Source organism: Semicossyphus pulcher, unplaced genomic scaffold (genome assembly GCF_022749685.1).
Source record: "Semicossyphus pulcher isolate SPU_LCO1_2020_fin unplaced genomic scaffold, fSemPul1.0.p SCAF_23, whole genome shotgun sequence".
Lineage (NCBI taxonomy): Eukaryota > Metazoa > Chordata > Actinopteri > Labriformes > Labridae > Semicossyphus > Semicossyphus pulcher.
The window spans coordinates 17,374,525-17,402,354 of record NW_027211697.1 but is presented as its reverse complement, the minus strand read 5'-3'; the positions used below and the strand labels follow the sequence as shown (position 1 = coordinate 17,402,354).

At 47.1% G+C, this 27,830-nt stretch overlaps 1 protein-coding gene across 1 annotated transcript; it reads right to left on the bottom strand.

Annotated features, from left to right (window-relative positions):
• On the bottom strand, positions 1–27,785 carry prr12b (proline rich 12b). The gene is made up of 16 exons (XM_069673962.1): positions 27,357–27,785; positions 22,831–22,988; positions 22,501–22,662; positions 17,780–22,290; positions 16,318–16,530; positions 14,996–15,070; positions 13,187–14,069; positions 9,026–9,642; positions 8,829–8,945; positions 7,582–7,715; positions 6,425–7,443; positions 6,217–6,336; positions 5,055–5,152; positions 4,757–4,888; positions 1,227–1,322; positions 1–772 (listed from the first exon to the last, which is right to left on the bottom strand). Exons 1-16 carry the CDS (start codon positions 27,437–27,439, stop codon positions 638–640), a joined length of 8,553 nt encoding a protein of 2,850 aa, XP_069530063.1. The 5' UTR covers positions 27,440–27,785; the 3' UTR covers positions 1–637.
• Between the last annotated feature and the right edge of the window lie 45 nt (positions 27,786–27,830).

Here is a 27,830-nt window from a genome sequence, read left to right as displayed (position 1 = left end):
CACATTAGTCCTTTGAACAGTTTTATTTCATTATGTCAAATACAGGATTCATGTACAGAAGAGAAACGGGGAACTAGAGAATGAATAATAACTGTACAATATTTACACATCAAAACATCATCAACAGCTAACAGATAAAAAGACATTAACACTGACATGGATGCTGTCGCCTGCTCACTCCTCCTCTCAGGACGTCGAGCTGTATTTTTCTTTAAATCCTCGTCTTTATAAGAACAAACAGAAAGAACACAGTTTAAATACACATCCATCAGTCTGAGGCAGACACAGAGACTATCACATAGTCTCACTTTGACCTCAGTGAGTGACAGAAGAGTCTGCAGGCTTCCATTGAATGAACACCGCTTTAAAATAATAAGAGCATACGTCCTCTTAGAAACGTCCTGTATATAAATCATACAAAGCAGAGTCATTACATACAGACAGTCAGTCTGTGGTCCCCTCCCCGTGTCTTCAGAGGAAACTCCATCACAGTCACAGAGTTTCTCTTCATCTCTGAGGTTCAGATCAGACGCTTTCTTTAAGATGGACTCAGTTATATTAATCACACAGAGCAGCAGTGATACTGTACTCTTCGCTCTGTCTGTCTGACCCTGCTGCTGGATGAGTGTGCTCCTCTTCAGGCCTTTGCACTGAGGCTCAGCAGCTCCATGAAGGAGTTGAACAGACTCTCCAGCCAGCCCTGGTTGGCCATGCACTGCTGCACCACCTCCTCCTGCCCCGGGTCCTCAGCCGCCTGCTCGATGCTGTCCGTCTGCACAGACAAACACCAGGTAGACTCAGGTTCATGTGAGTTACAGTAATTATCATTGTCAGCTTGTCAGGAGAACTTTGATGATGCTTTTAACACCTTCATAACCCACTTAGTTAAATATCATCTTATTTATAATGTGATCGTGTATGTACATGTAGATCTGTGTAAAGGATCCTCTCTGCTGTTACCGATTGATTTAACTTGTGTGTGGGCCACTTAAGAGTTTCTGAGCCGCTGACTGAGCAGGTTTTCAAAGAGTCTTCTGAATGAAATGTCATTATTAAACCAGGTAACTTTAATTATCAACTTCAGAGGCACCAAACACAACTGATTCAAAACCACTGATGCACACTTTTAAACAGCAGAGGGCATCCAGAACTTTTATATCACTCAAATACACAGATGTGATACTGGAGTAAACATGAAGCCATAAAACAGGTCAGCATTAACGTACCTCCTTCTTGCAGTGCAGGAAGGTGTGATACTTGTAGTGATGGAGGGAATGATACAGGCTGTAGAGCCGACAGCTTTCTATGGACAGCTTCAGATCCTGAAAACGTTTGAGAGACAAAAGACAGACGAGGAATCATTTTCTACTCCTGAGGGATGATGTTGAAGAAAGCACTGGAACAATTCTGTGATGCCTGAATAAAGAAATGATTATATATATTACTAGATATATTTCAGACGAATATATCAGGGGTCAATAAAAACCTCCTGTTGGAAAAAGAGGCGAGAAGTTTAACCCTGAAAAGCTCTGAGTACACAGAAGCAAACCCAACTACGTAAATCTGTCTGTGTGCAGGTCTTTAACGATGATTACATAAAAATAGCACTGAGTCCGAATTAAACATCAGTTTGTAAAATCTGCTGACTGAGGACGTTTCTGTCAGGTCTGCATGAAACACAACTTATGTTTACTGTCAGAGAGAGGCAGAGAGCGCGCATCACACAGCCCTGAGCTGCCGAGAGCTGGAGCCAGAGAGAAGTACCCTCAACCAGCTGGTCCAAAGGCTCCGTCCAGACCCCATGACCCAGGCCGGGCAGCCTCAGGCAGCCCCTCAATACAACCACAACGCCTGCCTCGGGACCACAACACCCCCCAATACGACCACAACACCCCCCACTACAACCAAACCACAAGCCTGCGCACCACAACACCCTTCCAATACGACCACAACACCAGCCTCAGGACCATAACACCCCCCAATATGACCACAACACCCCCCAATACGACCACAACACCTGCCTCGGGACCACAACACCCCCCAATACAACCACAACACCAGCCTCAGGACCACAACACCCCCCAATATGACCACAACACCTGCCTCAGGACCACAACACCCCCCCAATACAACCACAACACCTGCCTCAAGACCACAACACCCCCCAATACGACCACAACACCAGCCTCAGGACCATAACACCCCCCAATATGACCACAACACCTGCCTCGGGACCACAACACCCCCCAATATGACCACAACACCTGCCTCAGGACCACAACACCCCCCCAATACAACCACAACACCTGCCTCAAGACCACAACACCCCCCAATACAACCACAACACCTGCCTCAAGACCACAACACCCCCCAATACGACCACAACACCAGCCTCAGGACCATAACACCCCCCAATATGACCACAACACCTGCCTCGGGACCACAACACCCCCCAATACGACCACAACACCTGCCTCAAGACCACAACACCCCCCAATACGACCACAACACCAGCCTCAGGACCATAACACCCCCCAATATGACCACAACACCTGCCTCAGGACCACAACACCCCCCCAATACAACCACAACACCTGCCTCAAGACCACAACACCCCCCAATACGACCACAACACCAGCCTCAGGACCATAACACCCCCCAATATGACCACAACACCTGCCTCGGGACCACAACACCCCCCAATATGACCACAACACCTGCCTCAGGACCACAACACCCCCCAATACAACCACAACACCTGCCTCAAGACCACAACACCCCCCAATACAACCACAACACCTGCCTCAAGACCACAACACCCCCCAATACGACCACAACACCAGCCTCAGGACCATAACACCCCCCAATATGACCACAACACCTGCCTCAAGACCACAACACCCCCCAATACAACCACAACACCTGCCTCAAGACCACAACACCCCCCAATACGACCACAACACCAGCCTCAGGACCATAACACCCCCCAATACGACCACAACACCTGCCTCAAGACCACAACACCCCCCAATACAACCACAACACCTGCCTCAAGACCACAACACCCCCCAATACAACCACAACACCTGCCTCAAGACCACAACACCCCCCAATACGACCACAACACCAGCCTCGGGACCACAACACCCCCCCAATACGACCACAACACCTGCCTCAGGACCACAACACCCCCCAATACGACCACAACACCTGCCTCAAGACCACAACACCCCCCAATACGACCACAACACCTGCCTCAAGACCACAACACCCCCCAATACGACCACAACACATGCCTCGGGACCACAACACCCCCCAATACGACCACAACACCTGCCTCGGGACCACAACACCCCCCAATACGACCACAACACCTGCCTCAAGACCACAACACCCCCCAATACGACCACAACACCTGCCTCAAGACCACAACACCCCCCAATACGACCACAACACATGCCTCAGGACCACAACACCCCCCAATACGACCACAACACCTGCCTCAAGACCACAACACCCCCCAATACGACCACAACACCTGCCTCAGGACCACAACAGGACAGTAGAGAGTGTAAAGTAGAGAGAGTGTACAGTAGAGAGTGTACAGTAGAGAGTGTGTACAGAAGATAGAGTGTACAGTAGAGAGAGTACAGTAGAGAGAGTGTACAGTAGAGAGTGTACAGTAGAGAGAGTGTACAGTAGAGTGTGTACAGTAGAGAGTGTGTACAGAAGATAGAGTGTACAGTAGAGAGAGTGTACAGTAGAGAGAGTGTACAGTAGAGAGTGTACAGTAGAGAGTGTGTACAGAAGATAGAGTGTACAGTAGAGAGTGTGTACAGTAGAGAGTGTACAGTAGAAAGAGTGTACAGTAGAGAGTATGTACAGTAGATAGTGTACAGTAGAGAGTGTACAGTAGAGAGTGTGTACAGTAGATAGAGTGTACAGTAGATAGAGTGTACAGTAGAGAGTGTGTACAGTAGAGAGTGTACAGTAGAGAGTGTGTACAGTAGAGAGTGTACAGTAGAGAGTGTGTACAGTAGATAGAGTGTACAGTAGATAGAGTGTACAGTAGAGAGTGTGTACAGTAGAGAGTGTACAGTAGAGAGTGTGTACAGTAGAGAGAGTGTACAGTAGAGAGTGTGTAGAGTAGAGAGAGTGTACAGTAGAGAGAGTGTACAGTAGAGAGTGTGTAGAGTAGAGAGAGTGTACAGTAGAGAGTGTGTACAGTAGAGAGAGTGTACAGTAGATAGAGTGTACAGTAGAGTGTGTACAGTAGAGAGTGTACAGTAGAGAGTGTGTACAGTAGATAGAGTGTACAGTAGAGAGTGTGTAGAGTAGAGAGAGTGTAGAGTAGAGAGAGTGTACAGTAAAGAGTGTGTACAGTAGAGAGTGTGTAGAGTAGATAGAGTGTACAGTAGAGAGTGTGTAGAGTAGAGAGAGTGTACAGTAGAGAGTGTACAGTAGAGAGTGTGTACAGTAGAGTGTACAGTAGAGAGTGTGTACAGTAGAGAGTGTACAGTAGATAGAGTGTACAGTAGAGAGTGTACAGTAGATAGAGTGTACAGTAGAGAGTGTGTACAGTAGAGAGTGTACAGTAGATAGAGTGTACAGTAGAGAGTGTGTACAGTAGATAGAGTGTACAGTAGAGAGTGTGTACAGTAGAGAGTGTACAGTAGATAGAGTGTACAGTAGAGAGTGTGTACAGTAGATAGAGTGTACAGTACAGAGTGTACAGTACAGGGGTTCTGTTTCTGACCTGCTGTTTAGGAATGCTCCTCTTGACCCTGTTGAGGGTTTTGCGGTTGTACCCTTCCCCTCCCAGGTGGACTTTGACCGCTCCAGACTCCAGAGGGTCCGCTGTCATTTTGGGGAAGATGTGAAGAGCCTCCTGGAGAGAGGAGAGCAGAACTCAGAGTCAGAGGGTCAGAGGCAGGAGATCCAGCTGAAGGTTAGTCTGAACTCACAGGTGTAAAGTTAACACCTTTGTACCACAGTATTTACTCTTACACAGACAGACTGTGGTTTGAACAGAGAAGAAGGATGAACAGGGTTACCTGATGCTGAGCACTCATGTTGACTCTCCTCAACAACCTCTTCTTCTGCTCGCTCAGCAGGCTGTCGATCTTCCTCATGGGCGGGAGATACAACTCATCTGAGGACGAACAGCAGAGTGAACTCATTTACATGTATATCTTACATTTCTACCACTGTCACTGCCTGGAATCATGAGACACCTGCTCATTTTAAATATGACAGTATTGTCATTTTGATAGTTGTTTCACACATCAAAGGAGCCATATTCAGCTCATTTTCAGCTCTGTGTCTTTATTCTGTAGACGCTCTGCATGATTGCAGTTCTTATAAATCATTATTTATCATAATTTATCATTATTTTTGGGCAAAGGTAACAGCCGTTAATTAACACAGCAGTGACGTGGTTCATTGCTGCTCCGGTTAGATTGCACCTGCAGTGACTGAAACAGTGGGATGAGTAATCCACAGTAACATAGAGTTGATTTGTTAAAAGTAACATGATTGTATGATTATTGGCTCATAATTGAAAATAAAATGCATAATTCATAAATAATTCAAAAATACATTTATAAATGATTTGATTCTACTTTTTTTCCCTGCCTGTGTTTGGGGCCGGCCTTCATTTGTTCGTGCTGACCACGCCCCCGTCTATTTATAGAGAGACGGCTTTTATTAGACTACCGGCTGCCATGAGGCTGTTATCTCCCCGAACAGTTGTCATGAAGAGAGAAATGATCTACAGAGACCCAAACTGTTTCAGGATTCTAGATTCAAGTTTCTTTATTGTCATGTTCGCCGTAACAATTAAACATCATTCCCAGGAATGAAATTCGTAACTCAGCTCAACTTCACGCACACAAGCAGCATAATACAAAATAAAACATATATAAACAAGACTCGGTGAAAACCTAGTATGTGGCTGACGCATCACATCAATGTGCGCTTTTGAGGGCAACACTGGAAGCGTGGCGTGTGCGTGACGACTGTGGGACGTGTTCATTTTCATTTTAAATGCATGAAAACAGATGCGAGTCCTCACACTGCTCGTGGGGGCTCTATGGGGACTGACTCACTTCTGGAGACAGCCTCAAGTGGACAAGAGAGGAACTGCAGCTTTTGACACTTTGACAAGTTTGTTTTACTTTTCTGGAAACAGATTGAAACCTGTCTCTGTGCTCTTACCGTCTGTGTCCTGCAGGGCCTGGATCATGTCGGGGTCGAGCGCTGTGCTGACCAACATCTCCACGTAGCTCCTGAACATCTCCCTCATGGCTCGGCTGTTCACGCCCCCCCGCACAGGCCCTGAAACACACAGAGAAATGCACTCAATGCTTGAACGACATTTACTCACATGCTCGTAACACACACTCACACAGACAGAGGAGCTGACCTTCGTCTTCACTGGGGGGGGAGGAGTCAGACTCAGAGGAGGAGGACGGCACCTCCTTCAGCCACTTCTTCCTCTTCTTTGGAGGAGGCTCGGCCTTGTCCTTTGACGTCTTAGCTCTGGACTGATGCTCCATCTTCTTCTCTCCTCCTCTCTTCTCGTCCTTCAACCTCGTAAACTCCATCGCTACGTCTCTCCTCTCTCGTGCCTCCCTCCTCTCCCTCTCTCTCTCCCTCTCCTTTCGTTCTTTCTGCTCTTGCTCCTTCTCTCTCCACTCCCTCTCCTGTTTCTCCTTCTCTCTCCGCTCCCTCTCCTGTTTCTCCTTCTCTCTCCGCTCCCTCTCTCTTTTTTCTCTCTCTTTCTCTCTTCTCTCCCTCTCTTGTTTCTCCCTCTCTCTTTGCTCTCTCTCCTGCCTCTCCCTTTCAGTTTGCTCCCTCTCCTTTCTTTCTTTATCTTTCTGCTCTCTCTCCTGTTTCTCCCTCTCGCGTTGCTCCCTCTCCCTCTGTTTCTGCTCCCTCTCCTGTCTCTCCTTCTGTTTTTGTTCTCTCTCCTGTCTTTCCTTTTCCTTCCGTTCCCTCTCTTGTTTTTCTTTCTGCTCCCTGTTCCTTCTATCCTTCTCTTTTTGCTCACTCTCTCGTTGCTCCCTCTCCTTTGCCTCCCTTCTCTCCTTCTCCTTTTGTTCCTTCACCCTTCTCTCCATCTCTCTCTCCCTTTCCAGTTCTTTCTCCTTTTCTCTATACTCCCTCTCTTTTTGCTCTCTGTCTTCTTTCTCCCTCTCTGCCTGCTCTATCTCTCTCCTCTCCCTCTCTCTCTGCTCCATGTCTTCTTTCTCTTTCCTCTCTCTCTCCTTGTTCTCCTTCTCTACTTTCTCCCGGTGCTCCTTCTCTCTTTGTTCTTTCTCTCTCTCCCTCTGCTCCTTCAGCTCCCTCTCTTTCTGCCTCTCCTTGTCTCTGTCGTCTCTCTCCACTCGAGGGGGGGTCTGATTGTGGACGGCGGGCAGCTGTTTGGGCAGAGACTGTCGCCTACAAAAGAAGAAGAAGAAGAAGAGTGAATGAAGCTGCCATGTTCTTCAAATGAATCAAAAGTCACTCGTTGACGTATTTAATATGAGTTCCTCTTTTTGGCCTTAAAGTGACAGAAACATCAGAAATCAAACGTACCTCAGAGTCAGACCGGCCCTGTGCCAAGGCTTTCGAGAACAAACTCTCACATAATCCTTTTTGTTGACGTTCTCCAAGAACTTGACATACAGGCGCTGGTAACGCATTTTTGCATCACCAAAGTAACCCAGATACTAAAAGGAGACATCAGGAGTAAACATGAAGTTTGAGTCTTTGGGACAAATTAAATGCAATTATATTACACAGGATAACAGTGACAATCAATCAGATTGGATACCTTAAACACTACCGTGAAGCTTTAAATGGACACGTTCGAAACATCGTCATCATAGTGGGAGAGACCCCTCATTCAGCTTTAGAAGCTCCCTAAGATGAATTCTACAATCGACAATCAAGATACTTTCGGGAATATGAGCTGGAGGTCTTAGTGGGTGTACCCGGGTCCTAGAACCCCGGGACCCGAGAAAACTTTCTCCTCTCGGCCTTGCATTGGGTCAGGACTGTAATATCCTGCGCAAGAAAGGTGTAGGTACATATTTCTAAAAAATATTTGGTTCAATCAGATCTAGTAAGCTGACCGGCGAGTCCCAGCTGAACCCCTCTTTCCTGTATAACAAGCAGTTACAGCGGATAGCCACGACCATTTTAAATGACAGTTCGCATCCTTTGCACAGTGAGTTCCAGCTTCTTTCCTCGGGTCGGAGGTTCTTAGTCCCACGCTGTAGAATGAAATTCAAAAACAGCTTTGTTCCAGCTGCTATCACACTGGTAAACAAGCTGCAGAACCTTTGCACAGAACTGCACGAGTCACTTTGGAGCAGGTATCTTATATCTTACTTTGTATGTATTGATTGATTCTCATCTCATTGTTTTATTCTATTTTATTGAACTGTTTTTATTCCTTTAACCTATGTCTGGTAGGAATTTTTACTTGTGGCGTTTTTTAATTATCTTAATTATTTGCTTTTACTCCATGCTTGTATTTCATGGATTGCAGCGCTCTTGTTTCTTGTTTATGTTTCTTGTTTTATGTCTTTTAACTGTGTTGGATGTTTCGACTCTCGACTGCAAAACTAGTTTACCCTTGGGTATCAATAAAGTAACCTGTACCTGAACCTGAACCTGATCTCGGAACACACTTCGCAGGTCCATTAGGGTGTGGGTTCATCATATTGTATCAATGTAGATCTCTAATTTGAACCCATAGAGAGTTTAACCCATGTGATTCTGTATGGAGTGAACTTGTTGGATTCCTCAGTTGAATGTATGTCTGCAGGTAAACTCACATTACTGGTTGCACAGAACTGCCTCTGACCATCTTTGATCTCTGGGCTGAACTTTTGGAGCAAGGCCTTCTGCACCCTCCAGATGGGTGGGGGCTCCCGGCCTGTCTGCAAAGCCATCTGTTGGCAAAAACAAACACAGTAAGTATCATTAAAGTAAGGTATTTATTCAACACACATACACACTTCCTGGGACTCACCTTCAGAGTCCCAATGTCCTCAGTCCGAACGACAAACTCGTCCCGTTCACGGAAGATCCCCTCGCCTCCACTCTCACTGTCCTCCTCCTCACTCTCCCCAGCAATAGCAGCGTCAGCCTGCTTCTTCGCCAGGTGAAGGGAGGTGAGACGCTGGGATGCCGGGGTCTCCTCCGGGGTTGGAGGTGAGGGCGGCGGAGAGGACGATGAAGAGGGTGATGATGCCGAGGGTGAGGAAGGGGAAAGCTGCCCGGCTTCGGGTTCCTGGTCCTGATCAGAGGATGAAGGGGGCGGCGTGGTGGATGGAGGGGGGATGGACTGGGCCATGGGAAGGTTGGAAAGGGGTGAGGACAGGGTGGCCGGAGGGGAGGTGGAGGGGGGAGGAGAGGTGCCTGCAGTTGGAGCTGGTTGGTAGGAGGTCTGCTGCTGCTGCTGCTCAGAAGGAGGATACGTTGGATTCAAGTCCTCCTCTTCCTGCTGGATCGGCAGGGGGGAGGGTATGGAGTGACACATGGGAGGGAGGGGAGAGGGTGAGGAGTAGGTGGGAGGTGAGGGGGAGATGGTTTGAGATGGAGATGGAGGTGCAGGAGCAGGAGCAGACACAGGTCCTGGTGGGGAATCTGAAAAACAGGGACAAATGAAATCACTTTGACATTGTGTTTTAATTACTTGGTTTGTTGATTCTGCATTAAACAGGACGTGATGACTCAAAGAAAAGACTGATACTTGATCCATTTACTCTTTTCTTCTGAAGTTGCAATGGCAGAACAAAACAAACGGTGTCTCCAGCTGCTTCCTTTCACCTGTTGGCCAGGAGCTTTCTTGTTAAGGGAGGAGTTACATGCTCATGATTGTCATCCATTCATCACCACCTAGTGCAGGACCATCCATCCATCCTTTCATCTTTTTCAGCAATCAAGGGTTGGGTTACGTTGGCAGCCGGCTAAGCAAGTAAGCCCAGAAGTCCCTCTTCCCAGCTGCATTTTCCAGGTCCTCCTGGGAGGTCCAGGGCCAATCCTAGGAATGACGGAATATACAGCCCCTCCAGCAAGCTCTAGCTCGGGGTGTCCTCTGCTGGGAAAACCTCCAAAGAATGGTGCCCAGTCAGATCCTGATCAGATTCCAGAACCACCTCGGCTGACTCCTTTCCCTATATCTAAAGCTGAAACTAGTTTCAGGTGATGTGATCTCACAGGAGAGGGTTGGAATGTAGATCGACTGGTAAACTTGGCACCATGTCAGTCCGGTACAACACCCGCAGTACTGCTGACACTACAACCCTTCTGTTTTACCCTCACCGTGAACAAGTACCTGAGATACTTGAACTCCTTATTGAGGCAGAGACTCACTCCCCACCTGGAAGGATCAATTCATCATTTTCTGGCAGAGAATCATGGCCACAGACTTGGAGGTGCACACCAGTGCATGCTGGATGAAGCAAACAAAACTACATCATGTGCAAAAAGCAGAGATGCATTCTGAGTTCCCCGAACAGAACAGGTCTGCCATCGCATTGTACTGCACTGTCCCAGATCTCCATATGACAAGGCATGTCAGCCCAACAATGTCCAGAGCCTTCAGCATCTCTGGGCAAAACTTATCCACATCTTCAGCCTGCCACTGAGGAGCCTCCTAACTATCTCAGTGACCAATGCCAAGGATATAGATAAGGCTTCTCGTGATCCTCATTCCTTGTTTTTGATCAGGTCATGTGTCAGTTGGATTCAGGAGTTCCTCTAATGGTTCTTTGCACTGCTTAACGATATCCCCAGTCCAGAACTGCAGTTCTTCTACCCTCCTGAAGACAGCCTGCGCCAAGTTCTGCTTTCTCATCCTGAATCATCTTACAATACACCAGAACTTCCTCAAGGCCATCTAAAAGTCCTTCTCCTTAGTTTGCCGAAAGTTCCTCCTACACCTGGGTTTTGTGGTTCCGTGAACAGCCACAGCCCAGCTGGCTACCCAGTTCCTGCCTGCTGCTTCTAGAACCCTGGGCTAACCAATCCTAAAAGGCCCCCTTTTGAGCCTGACAGTTTCCTCCTTTTACCAGCAGGTTTTAGGTTCCTGTCACCAGAGGCACAGATGGCCCCTGGCCACAGCTCCAAGCAGCAGCTTCCCCAATGGAGCCTTTGCACATGGCGTACTTGGATTCCAAGTGAGAATCCATGTGCAGAAACCCTCATCTAAAGCTACCATAAGATGTCTCCTGAGTCGCACACAGACACGGGCAAACAGGTTTGTGGATGATGTGGTTAACATGGGACTGCACTACATCCTGCATCACCTCGACTCCCCAGGGACCTACACAAGGATCCTGTTTGTGGACTTTAGCTCGGCGTCAACACCATCATCCTTGTAATCCTCCACCACAAACTCACCCAGCTCACTGTGCCAGCACCTCTGGTAAACTCCTGAACTTTGCAGGTGACAGGACGGTCATCGGCCTCATCCGGGACGGTGATGAGTCTGCTTACAGACGGGAGGTGGATCAGCTGGTCCTCTGGTGCGGTCAGAACCACCTGGAGCTCAACCCGCTCAAGACTGTGGAGACGACAGTGGACTTTGAGCCCCCCTACACTCTCCTCCTCAAAATCCTCAACAGCACCGTGTCTAATGTGGACACCTTCAGGTTCCTGGGAGCCACTATCTCCAAGGACCTGAAGTGGACCTCCCACACAGACACTGTCAGGAAAAAGGCCCAGCAGAGGATGTACTTCCTGTGTCAGATCAGGAAGTTCAACCCGCCTCAGGAGCTGCTGATCATGTTCTACACCACCATCATCCAGTCTGTTCTCTGCATGTCCATCACTGTTCTGTTTGGATCTGCCACCAAACCGGACAGGAACAGACTGCAGCAGACAATAAGGTCTGCAGAGAGGATTATCAGAACAGACCTGGCCTCCATCCAGGACTTATACCGGTCCAGGTTCAGGAAACGGGCAGGTAACATCACTGCAGACCCCTCACACCCCGGTCACACACTGTTTGAACTCCTCCCCTCCGGCAGGCGTTACACAGCGCTGTACGCCAAAACAACCAGACACAGGATCAGTTTGTTCCCCAGGCTGTCACTGTGATGAACAGCTCACTCAGCCAGAGTGTCAGGGACAACACATGTGTAATAACCTAATCAGCTGTACATGTGCGTTATTATTTACTAATTATTGTTATTGCTTAATTCACCCTCTGATGTATATTTCATCACTACATCGAAGGTCAATGCACATTCTCTGTTAATACTGTAAATACTACAACCATCGACCTCTGCTACATAACAACCATCACAACCATTGCACTGTTGTCTCCTGTCTATAATTGTTGTTGTACTTCCTTTAAATAATGTATATATATTTATATATATATTAATAATTTGTAAAATATATTTGTATCCACAGGTGTGTATATAGTAGTTTTAGATTTAGTTCTTGGTGTCTGTCTGTGTGACTAAACTGTCCGACTTTCTAAGTTCAGTTTGTGTCTGTACATCGAGAGCAAAGAAAAGATTCCTTGTATGTAATACAATACAATAAAGCTGATTCTGACTCATCTACATCCCATTCATGAAATAATAACATATCAAGGTGCTCTCACTAGCTTTTCATTGTCCTATCATTTCTTTCTCACTTGTCAAAGTTTGGTTCAGAGGCCAAAGACGGAAACTAAAGTCCTTCTTGAAATTTGCGGCAGCTCCTATGTGAACTTGTGTTCAGCTGGTCTTTGGAGTGTGAGTAAGAAGCTTACAGAGGAGTGAGAAGTGTGCTGGAGGTCAATGACCAGGAGTCAGAGGGCAAAGAGAAGCAGAGGTAACCATCTCCCCATATAGAGCCACATTACATTCACAAGTTGAATACAAGTTCCAAAGTTAGGTCACGTTATGACAGGTGAACAGGTGACTGAGTCCTTTTCTTGATGAAAACGATGAGATGTAAAACAGAGCTCTGCCAAAGGCTTGTAAGTGGACCTGGAAATTATTTTAGTTACTGTTCCTAAAGTCAAGTCCATGTCGTCTGTTTACGGAGCTACTCTCAAAAGAATCAAAGATCTGATGATCTGATCTGCTGTCACAATCGCTGATGAATACACTTGTATCAGAGCTTTGCATAGAAATGAATCTATGTGCATTTGTTCCAGTGACAGACAGGAGAAAACAAACAGGTGCATTACCTTGAACTTTGGGAGCCTCCAGAATCTGTGGTTCTGACGACCTTTCCTCCTCCTCCTCCTCCTCCTCCTCCTCCCCCTGCTCCTCCTGCTCCTGCTCTTCCAGGGTTTGCTGCTGCAGATTCATCTCTCTCTGTTCATCTCTCACATTTTTCTTATGATCTGCTGTCTCCCCTCCTCCTTCATCCTCCTCCTCCATCTCCTCCTCTTCTCCTCCTTGCTGCCCCTCCCTTTCCTCCTCTTCCTCTCTCTCCTGCTGTGAAGAAGACCCTTTTTGCTCCTCCTTGTCCTGTGAGTGATGCTGATTGTATGTCAGCGCCTCCTGTTTTCCGTCCTCCATGCTGGGGATAAGGGGGGGCAGGGCAGGGAGGGGGGGGCTAAGCAGCGGTTCCTGTGGGGTAGGTGGAGACGGAGTAGGCGGGGTTTTGACCATGGCAGACGCCATCGCAGCAGCCAGTGAGTGCGGGGTGTCGTAGAGGGCAGAGATGGCGGAGGAGATGCTCTTCTGCAGGTCCTGGTTCTTACTGACCGAGTCTTCCTCATCAGAGGAGAAGGAGGGCAGCGTCTCCAGGTTCCTCTTCAGCTCCTCGTCCAGAGGCTTGCAGGGACTCGGGCAGCTACTGAGGGCCAGCCCCGCCCCCTCGCCCTGCCCCCCTTCGCTGAAGGATCCTGGAGGCTGCTGTGGAGGCGTGGGTGAGAGGGGAGGAGGGTGGGGGGATAAGGGCCTGAGGGAGGAGCTCTTCAGGGAGGAGCAGGGGTTCAGGGCCTCCTCCTCAGGACCTCCTTCAGGTCCCAGCTCGAGGCCGGACTGTTTCTTTCCAGTCTTCAGGAAGTCCAGAAAAGAGGCCATGAAGCCGGGTTTGAAGTCGAAAGTCTTGTCATCAGCCTGAAAGAGAGCAGAGCGGGATCACCAGAGCTGCGGCGATAAATCGATCTAAAGAAAATTAATCACCAACTGTTCAGATAATTGATCGTTTCAGTCATGTTGCAGCTGCTGTTGTTTGTTTTGTTTGCAGGTACCTGCTTCTTAAACGTCCTTTCAGACAGCAGTTCTCATTTGAAGACATTAATTTGATCTGTGGGAAAACGTGCTTTTTCACCACTTTCTGACCTTTTAGAGAAATCGATCAGTTGTGAAAACAGTCAGAAGATCAATCAGATTTAAACAGTTACAAGTTTCCTCATCAATGATGGGTGTTTTATGATGCTGTCTTGGTGTCCACTGTACTGTCTGTTTGTACCTGAGCCGTGTCCCACTGGATCATACATGTATACATGAAAACACTTAAACAGGAAGGAAACGAAACGATGATCACTTTCATCTGTGAGGAGGAATGAGAGTGGACATCAGGCCCTGGACTCTGAGTTACAGGTGATACAACTGAGCAGACACCAGGTGGCAGCACTGATCCTGCGCTAGAGAATGTAGTAACCGTGGCAACAGCTGCCCTGGTAACAGCCATCTCTCTCCTCTCTCTTTTGTCAGTCAGAAAGAGCTGGCTGTCAGTCAACTATAACCTCCTTTCTCCAAACCTCACATCACAGAAACACGAGTGGAAATGAACATTTTGTGTTTGTGTTTGAACGGAGACGAATAATTCACTTTATATTTGACATTTCACATTAACTTTGAACAAATACCAGGTGAATCACTGCCATTCACACAGGTACTGGCAGGAGTGCGTATAGGCGGCTGAGGTGTGAAGAAGGTGGAGGATGTGTTGCTCTCTCCACCACAGACTGCAGTTTGAATGGATGAGAGATGAATTATATATGAAGCTCCTGGCTTTGCTCATTTTTGTAACAACTTACTGAACTGGAGAGTTTCTGCACAGCAGCCCAGGCGTCGGGATTCAGAGAGTCGTCCATTTCTTTCCTCCATGACATCTGTGAGAACATCCGAGAAAATCTGTTCAGTAAAGTCAAACTCTTCAGAGACAGTCAGGTATCAAGTTCATCACTTTTTACATGAATTACACTGTTTGATCCTTCGTAATGTTCACAGACGGCAGTCGAACATAAAACCAGGAACACATTTATTCATCTAAATTATAAATGCAGTATAAGAGAGGAAATATATGCATCTCCTGTCATCTTATATTAATATCTTGTTGTCCATCCTCTTTAATATTAAACACTGACGCTCAGAATAACTAAAACAGTCTCCCACATTTAAACATATACTTGGTCAGAATGATTATATTTAATCTTTATTTGCACATCCTTTACACCCACAGAGCTCGGCAGACACTTGCAGAGATCTCGGTGATGCTCTGCCTGGTCCAATCAGCCCTCATGACGGACTTGGCCAAATATTCCTTGGTCCCTTTGGCGGCGCTGTCTTAAAGGTGATTGTCCTGCTGCATTGTTCTGAATTGTGGGACTCAGTTATATAAAAGGCTGAGTCGCACAGATGTGAACACCATCCAACATCCTTACAGCTGAGTCAGCACTTCAACATCAGTCCCTGGTTAATGTTGAGGACGATGTGCTGCACCGTGAGAGGACACCTGACTGAACTGATTTGGAAAGGTGAGCTGATTAATGAAGTTCTTTCTGTGGTCACGCTCTACATGTCAACACAGCTACCTGTAAGCAGGCTCCTTGATTAAAAACTTGATTTCTGGTAACATAGGTATAAACCAATCTGCATTATCATTTCATGAAACCGCACATCTGCCTTTATATAGTGTGCATGCTCAAACATAAACCAGCGGTCACATGCATCCTAACACAACGTACATTACCATCTCTTGAATTTCATTTAATTATCTGCCAGACTTTTGTCATTTTGCCCTCCCCCTGTAAAAAGCAACTCCCCCTCAGGCTGTTGTGTATAATGTGACTGTGAAGATGAGAAAACTCTCAGCTTTGGTCACACATCCCACAGTGCCAGTCCATTCATCTGCAGGGTGAAATCTGTAAATAATTCACAGAGGGTGCTCACCGTCCTTTGAAACGATTACAAATAAATTCACACTGAAAATAAGTTTGACAAGTTCAGCATTTGTCAGAAAGAAACCTCATAAAGGGTCTGAGCAGCTAATGAGCAGTCAGAGCTGAATAGCAACATGACAACACTCAGCTGTAGGACATCCTCGCTCGCCCGTATGACGAAACATTAAACCTCTTACCTCTCCAGCTTTCTGCTGATGCTTCATCATCTTGTCTTCACTCTGGTTCGGATCAGTTCTGCTGATGTCCATGGTGTTGCTGGGTCCAGGACTCAGGCCCAGAGACGGTGCTGAGCCGACTGATCCATCAGAGAGAACTGGATCTGTGCTGGACAGAGAGTCTGTCCTCAACAAGGACTCTGATGGAAGCATGGCAGGAACGGGCAGTTTGATCTGACGGACAGAAACGGTGGATGGATAAAGACATTCATAAAGTTACTTGAATCCCAAAGTCACAGATGATCATTGTTCCGGGCTGGTTGCACAGAGATGTTTTACAGGACTATTTACTTCAGTTTTGCTCTTAGACTGATCTAATTTGTGGTCATGCCAGAGCTGGCACAGAAACGTATCTCGCATTGTGGCCACAAACATCAAGACGAAGCGTGGGCAGACTCCTGAGCATTAGCAGCAGGAGTTATTACACATTCAAACATATACTGTATAGAATTCTGACACATTTGGGTCTATGATAATGCATGCAACATTAAAGTAATATAAGACGAGACAAGACCAACAGCAATACCACGGACTGTAGATCACTTTTCTTGGACATTCATGTTGGCATACATCTTTCAAATACTGAAATCAATTTCTCTGTTTAATTTGGTTTAACCCAGAGGACAGCGACATGTTTTAAAGTCTTTGGTTTATCTTTATAGCTTAGAATTGAACTTTTGCTAGAATTCAAATGAACGTTCATGTTTACAGGCTAAAACGTAACATTTGAAGAAGTTAAATTCTAAGCAATAAAGATAAACGACTTACATATTGTGAACGATTTAGTCATGTCTTTGTTCATTTCTCCAAAGCGAGGGAATTTGTTATGAGAAAACTTATATTCTTAGAACATGCAGGTTTCCAAATTAGGAGCATTTTTACGTAATTAAAACTAACCCCTCGATCCCACAGGGTCCGTGTCCGGCGCGTTCCGTCTGCGCCGCAGCTCTGGTCCATCAGACAGTGCGAGCTCTCGCCCACAGGAAGTGTGTCTGGTCTGCAGCGCAGCGCAGTGCTAGCCCAAGCAGCGCATTCCGTGATTTCTGTACTTCTACCATGGGTTAGTACACTACTTAAATAAAAGTGTTCTTTTTTCAAGATTTCAGTGGGTTGGGTCTGAAAAAAAACAGGACTCTGTACTTGGTGTTTTATTTTGAAATGACCGGATGCTCTATGCCGTTTTCTGTCTGACTTCCTGTTTGGAACGATCTGCTCTGTTCAGCTTGATGCGTACTTGAAGCAGCCTCTGTCAAAAATAGGCTCGGCACGTATCTTTAGCGGAGCAGAGCGGAGAGACGCCTCTGGGAATCACCAGCATTGACTTGAATGGGTGTGATCAACTCCGGAGGTCGCGGCGCACACGGAACGCGCCGGAGACAGATCCTGTGGAATTTACGGGTTAGACTGACTCTGTGACTCTTACCTTGATAGGTCTGATTGGCTCCTGTTGCTGCTGGGATGGTTGCAGTCGTTCTTGTTGAGGATGTTGTTGATGCTGCTGCTGTTGATGGTGCGGTTGGTGCTGAGAACAGGGGACATGATGCTGCTGATGATGCAGGTGATGCTGTTGTTGTGGTGCTTGGTGGTGGTCTCCCTGTGGTCTGTGATGTTGCTGTGGATGCTGTTGGAGGTGCTGTTGGCTGAACTGTTGCTGTTGATGCTGCTGTGGATGATGATATGGGAGGCTTTGTGCTTTATTCATATCTTGATGCATTTCCACAAGCCCTTCGTCTTTCCTTCCCCGCCCTCGACCCCGCCCACGACCCCTCCTACTCTCTCCAGATACTGATCCCATCAGGCCCCTGCTGTAAGGTGGCTCTGGAAGGGGACGGATGCGTGGTCTACCTCGTGGGCGAGGAGGGCCTTCACGTTTTGGTTTAGTTGGTTTCCTGCCTCTTTTCTTAGGGCCATCAAGGGGAGGATGTTGTGGAAGTGAAGAGTAGCTGGAGGGGTGGCAGAAGTCCATCTCACCCATCAGTGGACTGAGCCCACTTACGCTCAATGCCCCACCAACCTTCCGACAACTAGACACCAAGTCTGGGAGCAGGTCAGGAAGGCGTCGGCTGTTGAGGCGAATATCAGCTGGAACATCAGCTTTGTCTTCATCGTCCTCAAATTCGTACTCCTGCGCATAGTTTTTCTTTGTTTGAGGTTGTGGCTCCCGCCTCTGTTTGAGCAAGTGAAACGAGCTGGTCTTTAGTAGTTTCTTGGGTCGCGAGGAACAGAATATCGGTGAGGTCAGACCAGCAGTGCTTGAAGTCCCACCAACTCCCACAGGTCCCATCATCTTGTTGACTGAGCCGTCCCCTTGACCTGCTGAGGTCAAACCCATACTGGGGGTTTGGGATTGGATGAGGCCAAGCTGGTCAGTGTTCACAGTGGAGGGAAGCTCATGGGTCTTCATAGAGTCAAGATCTAAATGCAGATTACTATTTCCTGTTCCTGGAAGGGTGTGGCAGTACTGTCCGTAGCCTTGATCACTGTGATGACCAATCATATCATAGCCCTCTCCAGCACCTCCTCTTTTTAAGACATCCATAGCCTCTTGCCCCTGCCCATGACCCTGGGGCAGGTTTTCCTGAGCAGCCTGTCCTGCTCCAGTGTCCCCGGCACAGCTCGACTTGTAATCAGCCGCACAAAACATGTCCTCCATCTCAGGAAAGAAAGAGCGTTCTTCATCATGTAAGAGTGAGTCTGGAAAGCAGATGGATGATAAAGGAGCAAACCGCTGCTGCTGCTGAGCCTGGTTCTGTCCAACTTTACCCACTGGGCTCCCTGTATCAAACTGGTGCTGTTTGAGGTCTAACTGGGAGTGAGACAACTGGGTTTCAGGCTCTCTTTGTTGCTGTTGTTGAGGAGTTCCCATATTTGCTGCCATTCGGTGGGGGTGGGGGTGGGCTAACTGAGAGTGTGACAGTTGATGGTGAGGGGGTGCTTGCTGTTGGTGGTGGGCATGGGGGTGGGCATGGGCCTGAGGCTGGTTAAGGTGGTGCAGGTGTGAGGGGTTGGACAAGCCCAAATCTGGTTCAGAGAGGAAGTCATGGAGATCTGAGGCTGTTTGTTGGGGATGGTGGTGAGGTGTAAGTCTGTGCTGCTGTCTATGTCTGTCTCCACCACCACCCTCCCCTCCTGTAACAGAAACACCAACCGAAGTCCTGTCCAGAGTTCCTGCACTGTCTCTGCTGTTTGCCCGGGAAAGAGATTGCTCTAGCATGTCTAGCGGAGACACTGAGTTCTGACTGGCTTGGGTTTGGTCTCTTTGCGGGGTTCCAATACTGTATTGGGTATCAAGTGCCTGGGTCTGGAGCTGGAGTTGTAACTGTGCGGACTGGCTCTGTGGGATGGATTCCAACCCAGCAGGCCCTGGTCCTCCAGCTGAACCCATCATGGCCTGCTGACGCAAAGGAAGCTGCTGTTGCTGCTGCAGTTGTTGGGGAGGGGGTAGCTGGGGGTCCATCTTGGTGCGGGTGGTATGGGAAAGCACAGACTGGAGCATGTGAACTTGCTGGGTAGGGTCTGGTGGTGAATCCATCAGAGAAAGGGGGACCTGGCCTTGTCGAGCCTGCTGCACATCTGGTGTGTTACACAAGTAGGTGTTGTCGTTTGCATCTGAAGTCTTCTTCAGGTCCATGTGAGGATGGTTGTGTGAGTGCGAATGGGGATGGCTATGCTGAGAATGTTGAGAGTGCTGCGTGTGTTGAGTGTGCTGAGAGTGCTGGGAGATTTGGGAGTGCTGGGAGTGTTGCTGAGAGTGTGAGGACAAATGCGATGTGTGATGGGAATGTTGAGAGTGTGGGTGCTGCGTGTAGGGGTCCCCTCTTCCATAATGGACCACAGAGCCCAGGGAGTCATGCTGTTGTTGATGGGAGTGGGAAAAAGAGTCAGTGACCCCTCCTACACCTTCAGCAGTGGGCTTTGATATGGTTATCTCAGACTTCTGCTGATGTTTCTTTGGTGATATTTCCAACTGACTGTTTAACCCACCTCCTTCATCACCGATTGCAGTCCCAGGACCAGAACTATTGTTGGCGATATTGGTACGAATTACACTCTGAAGGTTGTAGCGCTCTTCTGAGATCTTGTTAATGTCATAGGTCACCCCCTTGCATTCCCTATCCCTAGCCTGTGGGAGTGGTTGGGGCAATTGCTGAGGAGGTGGATGATGCTGGGATGGATGGGGAGCTGAGCTCTGTGCATGTAGTAAGTGGTGGATGAGGAAATCGTCATCATCTTCTTCTGCATCCTGGGATCGCTCAAGTCCGAGCATGTTGGTGTCTGTTTTTGATTTAGGCGGTGTTGAGTGGTAGGGCTGGCTCTGTGTTTGCCTTGTATCGGGGAAAGCTTGTGGTGAGGACATAAAAGCAGGAGAGAGAATGGATGACAAGTATTTGCTAGCCCCTGAGCCTCCGGGGGGCTGTGTAGGGCGAGCAGAAGCAGGAGAGTGCAATCCAGGGTGACTGATAGTAGAACTTAGGGAGGGTGAGGGACTAGTCTCAGGCAGGTGGTAAGAGCTGCTGCCTCCAGTTCCACCACTTGCAGCCCCACTTCCTGATCCTGCAGATCCAACTCCACTTCCAAGTCCTGATATGGGTCCACTTCCTGTTGATCCTCCTGCACTCACATAATCTAAGGAAGGACTGCCTGCTCTTCTAAGGGAAGTTGAGCCATAGCTTGAGTCCCCAAAGACTATCTCTGCAGAAAACGAGCGCCCCCCTGAGCCTATTCCAGTATAGTTCTTCCCTCCAGTGCCCCCTGCTCCAGCGCTAAGGTCCTGGGCATGAGGTGAGTTAAAGCCTCCATAAGTCTGGGCCATGTGTGCAAGTGGAGGCTGGTTTGGCGAACAGGACTGGGCATGTTGCTGGGGAGGGGTCTGGTCTGGTAGGCTAGATTTGGCCACAGTCGGAGAGCCATAGGAGGAGAGGCATTGTTCAGGAGCTGGCTGTTGAGCAAGGGTGGATGACACCACTTGAAGAGGTGCACATGCCGGTGCTGATTGAGGTGGAGGCTGCTGGCGAGAGGAAGCAGACAAGGAGCCTGCACTTGTCTTGGAGCTAGAAGAGGATGAAGAGGAGACTGAGGAGGCTGATGGTGGAGTGTGTGGGGTACGGGAAGAGGATGACGCAGAGCCAGAAGAGGAGTAGCCACTGCTGGAACTGGAACACTTAGATCCCTTTGTGCCAGATGAGGAGGGGGCTGTGGAGCTGGATGAGGAGGACGTGTAGGGGGTTTGGATGATAGGTCGATAGGCCTTGGGCTCCAACCGTGGTGAGGGCTTAGGGTCAGAGGATGGGCTCTGGTCCCCAAGGGGACTGCAGGACAATCCAGGATGTCTGTGGTGGCTGCCTATCTGCTGGTAGCCTGACGACCCACCACAGCTGACATATTGCTGTAAAGGAAGTGTTGTGGACTGAGCTGGGGATGTTCGTTGATAATGTTTTATCACACTGTCCTGTCTGGAAACTGCCCTCTCTGGAGGAAGCTGGCTTGAAGGGGGGGCCGTGGGGGTCAGGGCTGGTGTAGAAGAGAACATTGAAGCATTATAGAGCTGGGACTGGTTGTGAAGTTGGGATGATAACAGACTGTACTGGGGAGGGGGCAGGTGGCAACTGGAGGAGGTGGAAGGGGCCTGGGTTGGGGCAGGGGGCTCCTGGGAGCCTCGGTAGGCAGAACTCTGGGAGGACAGCAAGCGGTCAAAGCCCAAGCTGGACTGGGAAGGTGTTTTGATGTGCAGCAGGGGATCATGGGGGGAGAGTAAACCATTGGAGGTGGGGCTAAATGTAGGCGTGTCCTGCAGCGATAGTGAGGGAGTGAAAGATCGTCCAGAGAAGGAGCCAGGATGCTGGTATGCAGAAAGGGCTGAGGAGGAAGGGAAGGAGCTGGAACCCGGAAGTGCTCCTGAAATAAAGAGCTCTGCTGGGCCCGGCGTATGCATTGCTACAGGACACAACATTACATGGAGAGTGTTGGTCAATGCGAGTTACTATTCAATGTAACAAATTAACATGTTGACTACAAACTTTTCACTTTATGGACACTTTTGCAAATTAAATCAATGCAAATTATTGTTTATTTAATAAAAGTATTTATACAAGGTAGTTTTTTTCATGAGTAGCACTGCTGACAGGCTAACAGGCTGACACTCACCAGTCTGCCAAGAGGGAGTGCGAAATTGAGAGAGGAGGGAGGAGGCAGAGGGTGGCGGCTGTGGACCTCTGGACTCAAGGGCTGAAATCAGATTCATGACGGAGGGGTCAGGACCCGCGGGGCTTGCATGGTGGAGGCCGGCATCAAACAGTCCAGACAGGCCTGGCAAGAAAACACAAACCTCATTGAATTCATACAAATCACATCACAGAACACATCATCACCAGTTGAACGCTTAAATAAACCATCTATTGAACAGTGTAACCAAAAAGAAATGAGCACAGAGAAATTTCTACAATAGCACAGATATATCGTCCAGGTATTCCCTACCAAGCGTGCGTCCAGCAGCGCCCCAGGCCCCGCCCTGTCTGGAGCTTCCTGGGTGGTGGTTGGTTGCATAGCCTTGCAGGGGGTGAGGGGTGCCATAGGCCTGGCGGTGGAGCAGCTCTGAGTCTGGATGGGCTGACCTGGAGGTTCCATACACCAGGCTGAGGAACACATAGATAAACAGATAAACAGATAGATAGATAGATAGATAGATAGATACTTTATTGATCCCAAGGGAAATTTAGGACATTTACAAGGTTAGACTTCTGTAAGCACAACAACAGTCTGAAGGTCACATGGGACAGCTAGGAGGTACATTTAGCGTGTTAGAGGTTTCACATTAAACTGTCCATCCATAATCAAAGTACTGATGAAGCCTCCATGTGTCTTTACATTACACAATATTATTTTACATTAAGTGATAGGGGACGAAGAGAGGACTGGACAGAGTGCAACTTAAATAGAACAATAACAAGAATCTTGTCTTTGTCAGAGTTGAAGAAAATTTGCAGATATCAATATTTTAATATTTGTAAAACAATAAGAGAGGTTTGGCGGGGTGCTAGGTTTTACTGAGCGATATAGCAGTGAGTCATCAGTGTAGCAGCGTAACAGTGAAATGAAATAAGTCTTTGTATAATGTGGCCAAGTGGGAGCCTATAGAGAAATGGCCCCCAGTATCGACCCCTGAGGGACTCCACAATATACTGTGGAGTGAGTGGAAACATGATCACTAATAGACAAAAACATTTTAACTTTTTTAAATTTTGATTGTATCTCTATTTTGATCTGTCAAATAGGAACTTCTTAGTGTGTAGGACACTTGTGTGACACTTCAGTGTGTGCATTCTCCTCTGATTCCTCCTAACACTAACTGTTTTCAGGGCTTGTTGGCCGAGGATCACACTCTCCAAATATGTTAAACAAGAATGTGTTTCCTTCTGTCAAAATATCTGTCTGACAGTGTGATTGTTACAGGGAGTTTTCCATACGAGGCCCGATGGATGTCTTCTAAGAATTGACAGAAGAGCTTTAGTAAAAGGACGACAGGACAAACTAAATATGACATCAATGCATCAAGGCGGCATTTTCTAACCAGCACAGCACCAAGCTGTTCGGATTGAAAACATAGAACCACATCAGAAATCTGTTTCTGTGAAAGGAATGAAGCAAACAGCAGCTTAATACTTACACACTTATATATACTTAATAATATAGATACTGACTGATAATCATTGAATTTGATTGGCTGGCAGGTTCCATTACTTCCTTGTAATGTACAGTATAAGCAGGCAGCAGGTCATCTCAAATCATAACTGTAATCAGAATCCTTCAAACATGTTTAAAGTCATTTTTTCGGTGTAATAAATTATATTAAATTAAATGTCAGTAATCAATGAATGGGTGAACAAAGGCTCACTGATGTCTGCGGCGACGTCCCGGTAAAATCCCATCAGTGCAGAGTTAGTGATGTGTTCTCCACCAGCCAACAGAAGCTGGTCCATCAGGTAATATTTGGTACTCTAAAGCAGTGTGTAAATAGTATTCCACAATGCAATGCAATAGAGACAACTTAAATTGGGCGATATAAAAACATGCAACTATCTCAGTTACTCTCAACTATATGGTTAGATCAAGAATCTCAATTCTGTGACCATTCTCTGGCTAAGATGTTTTGATGATTGATTTGACATCTATGGACCTTTGTGTGTGTAGTTATTTAAAATATATATATATATATATATATATGTACAGACTATTAATGCTGCGTGAATGTACGTGTGTGTCTGTGACTAAAGTTAGCAACTGGCACATTTTCAAGCTAGCAGATTTTATTAGCCTTTACTTACAAACATAATGTGATTCAGTTTAAAAAATGTGCCTAACTAGGTAGGAATGTTAAAATAAAAGGAAATATATAGTGATGAAATAACATAAAAATGTTGATACTTAATTTTACTTAAGAGTGTCAAGAGTAACAGCTACTTTCGTGAGGGGACAGTAATCACAACAACAGCCCCCAGAATAACATCATGATCTACTAGAATAAATGATCAAATATAGTTTAAAAAGTATAATATACTTAAGAAGGTGTCTTTAAGGGACAATTTTTAATGAAAAATATGTTTTTCTGTTCAAAAACACAGTTTTCACTGAACTGGGTGACGCCATCTTGCATTTCTGGGTTAAAATGGTGTCACAATGTCAAACTAATGTCAGGATTGGAATCCTCTCGGTGAACTTATATGAAAAAGTGTCTTCAAACATGATTCTAGTTGCTTTGGTTCAAAACTTATTTTTTTCCAAATGGCGCCAGCGGCCATCTTGGATCTGGCCCTCTAGCAAAAATTCCTTGGATTTTTGCAAGGGACTTGGGGACTAAATTTTTTATAAAAGGTCCATAGATGTCAAATCAATCATTAAAACATCTTAGCCAGAGAATGGTCACAGACCTGAGATTCTTGACCTGACTAATAGGTGAATGAAATGTGAGCCACTTTAACAGGTGAGCCTGTGCTAATTACGTGAAGGCGCTGTTCATTTGAAAGGACCAGTTCTTTACACATCACTGGCTTCAGATGGTTTCATCAGGATGTTTCTCCGATCAAAAACACTTTAATCTACTTAATCCTCAACCAATAAAGATATGCCTTTTGAACAATGAAGCGCTAAAACTTTATGTTACTCGTTTTATTTCTGAACAATACATTTCTTGTATAAAACTTAAAAAAACAAACGCTATGGTGTTACAAACACAGCCTTTGCTCTCCCAAACAACAAATAAGAAATAAAAGAAGCTTTAAATGCTTCAGTTCATTCTTTAACCATAGAGAGATAACTTTACCCCTACACCGACCATTGTTTCTGAACCACAATTTGCTTGTAACACTTGATAACCAATTAACCAATAAATCTGTATTTATCTCCCAGTAAAGATGAACAAAGTGCTACAGCAGTCATTTATCTGTTTTATTTCTTTCTGTTCTCTTTTTGGCTCGACTGCTTCTTGTCGTTGTCATGCTTTATATTCTGTCCATGCTGTAAAGCACTTGAGCTGTATTTCTTGTAAGGGTCTAATTATGATGATCATTATTATGGATATTATAATGTTATTGTTTGTATTTGCTGCTGGTTGGTCAGACGAAAGCTTTGTAGAAATGTGATATAAGAAAAAGCAGGTTAATAGATTGTCTCGTTTTTTGCTGCTGCTCACATTTAGTTAATTATCATAATTTCTTATTTGCTCATGAATCTACGTGTTTCAGTGGATTCAGATGGTTAGCCTCCTGAACATGTTAACATGTGTTGTGTTAAAGCTAAAGCTCAGTTAGCATATGGAGATCGATTCATCCTGTTTTGTTTCTTTTAATTCCACCGTCTCCTGTGTTCTCCAACATGTCTGACTCCTTCCTCCCTGAGTATCTGTGCACGAGCTCTGTGGAGTCTGGCGGAAGACTGATGTGGTTGTCAAGGCGACCGCTAACGTGAAGCAAAGCTAACAGGAGCTAGCTAGCTTTAGCCTGATGTCTGAGGCCGCGTTTCATTCCAGCACACAGCACAGACATGTTGGTGTGTTGTATGTGAACACACACAGCTCGGACACACACACAGAGAGAGAGAAACACACACACACACACACACACACACACACACACACGTTTGGAGTGTGTTAGCATCTAACACAGTAGGACGCTATCTGTGCTAGCGAATAATTAGCCTTTTTGCTAACGCTAGTCTGACAGACATGCTAACGGTAGTTTGATGGAGCACAGAGGCTGCAGCTGCACATGATGCGTTCACTGACACACACTGACACTGTGTCAGGTAAATACTCCTGTAGCTGACCGGACTGAGAGCTAACGTTAGCAACTGTTAACACAGCGGGGGATGATAAAGTTACACACTTTAATTAGCTGGCAGTCACGTGACATGATTGTAAAGTAATGTTTACTAATAATACGGCAGGATGTCATCAGCTGTAGCGTTATTACAGCTCTGTGAAAACATGAATGCTGCTGTGAGGAGAGACGGGAGCGTTACAATGAATGTTTTAACATGAACTGCAGAATAACCTGCTCACCTCACCTGCTTCATCACATATTAAATACATGTTGTACAGTTTGCTGCGGGGCTGGTTCCTCCGCTGACAGCAGCTGCTTGCTTCACTTTGATTTGAGGCTCGAGCCAATTAGCAGAGCACCAATCAGCTGCTGTCATGATGAGCGGAGTCCGGAGCAGACAAAGCTGCAGAGACAATGCAGAGCTGCATCATACATGTGATCTTTCATATCTTTAATAACACTATGCTTCCACTAACCCATCCCCCCTCCTCTGTCTCCGTATCACTCTTCACCTTCCATCGCATTCCGTGCATTTAGGAGACAGCCCCCCCTCCCTCCCCCCCTGGATGACAATACGGCTGGCTGTACCTGAGCCCGGTGGCCGTGCAGCCGTGCAGCCCCATGCAGTCCGACTGGACGCACAGGCGGCTCGCAGGCATTGTTAGAGCTCCGCACGCCGAGCCTTACCTTGCTTTGGCCGATCTGTCGTACGTCCATCCCGTCCCAGCCCCCAGGTCTCCGAACCCTGCAGCGGGATAATTCCTCTCCATGAAAGAAAGGGCTGGATGAAGATGGACAGATAGCGAGGAGGGGGAGGGGAGGGAGGAACGTCTTCTCTTCTCTGCGCTCGCTTCTGTTTATTTCTGCGCCTGACGAGCCTGTAGACTGGGAGGAAAGGAGGGAGGAGAGGAGGAGGAGGAGGAGGAGGGGAGGGGGTCACAGCAGCCAGGAGCACCTCCTCCCTCCTCTCCGCTCCCCATATATTTCAATGTCTATTGTCTCGTGCGTGAAGCTGCGGGGCCGTACAACAGATGCTCCGCGTTCCCCCGCAGCGTCAGTAAGTGACGCGGTCCTCCCTGATCCACCGCTGCTGCTGCTGCCGCCTCACACTCCACATACTCCCCTCATTTTGTTCACAAGACGCCATTTTTAAGAGGAATG

Coding starts and splice junctions, on each gene's coding strand:
- prr12b (XM_069673962.1), bottom strand. CDS start 27,439: ATGGAGAGGAATTATCCCGCTGCAGGGTTCGGAGACCTGGGGGCTGGG. Junction 8,946..9,025: donor AGGACATTGGGACTCTGAAG/GTGAGTCCCAGG, acceptor TTTTGCCAACAG/ATGGCTTTGCAGACAGGCCG. Junction 4,889..5,054: donor ACATGAGTGCTCAGCATCAG/GTAACCCTGTTC, acceptor TCCTCTCTCCAG/GAGGCTCTTCACATCTTCCC.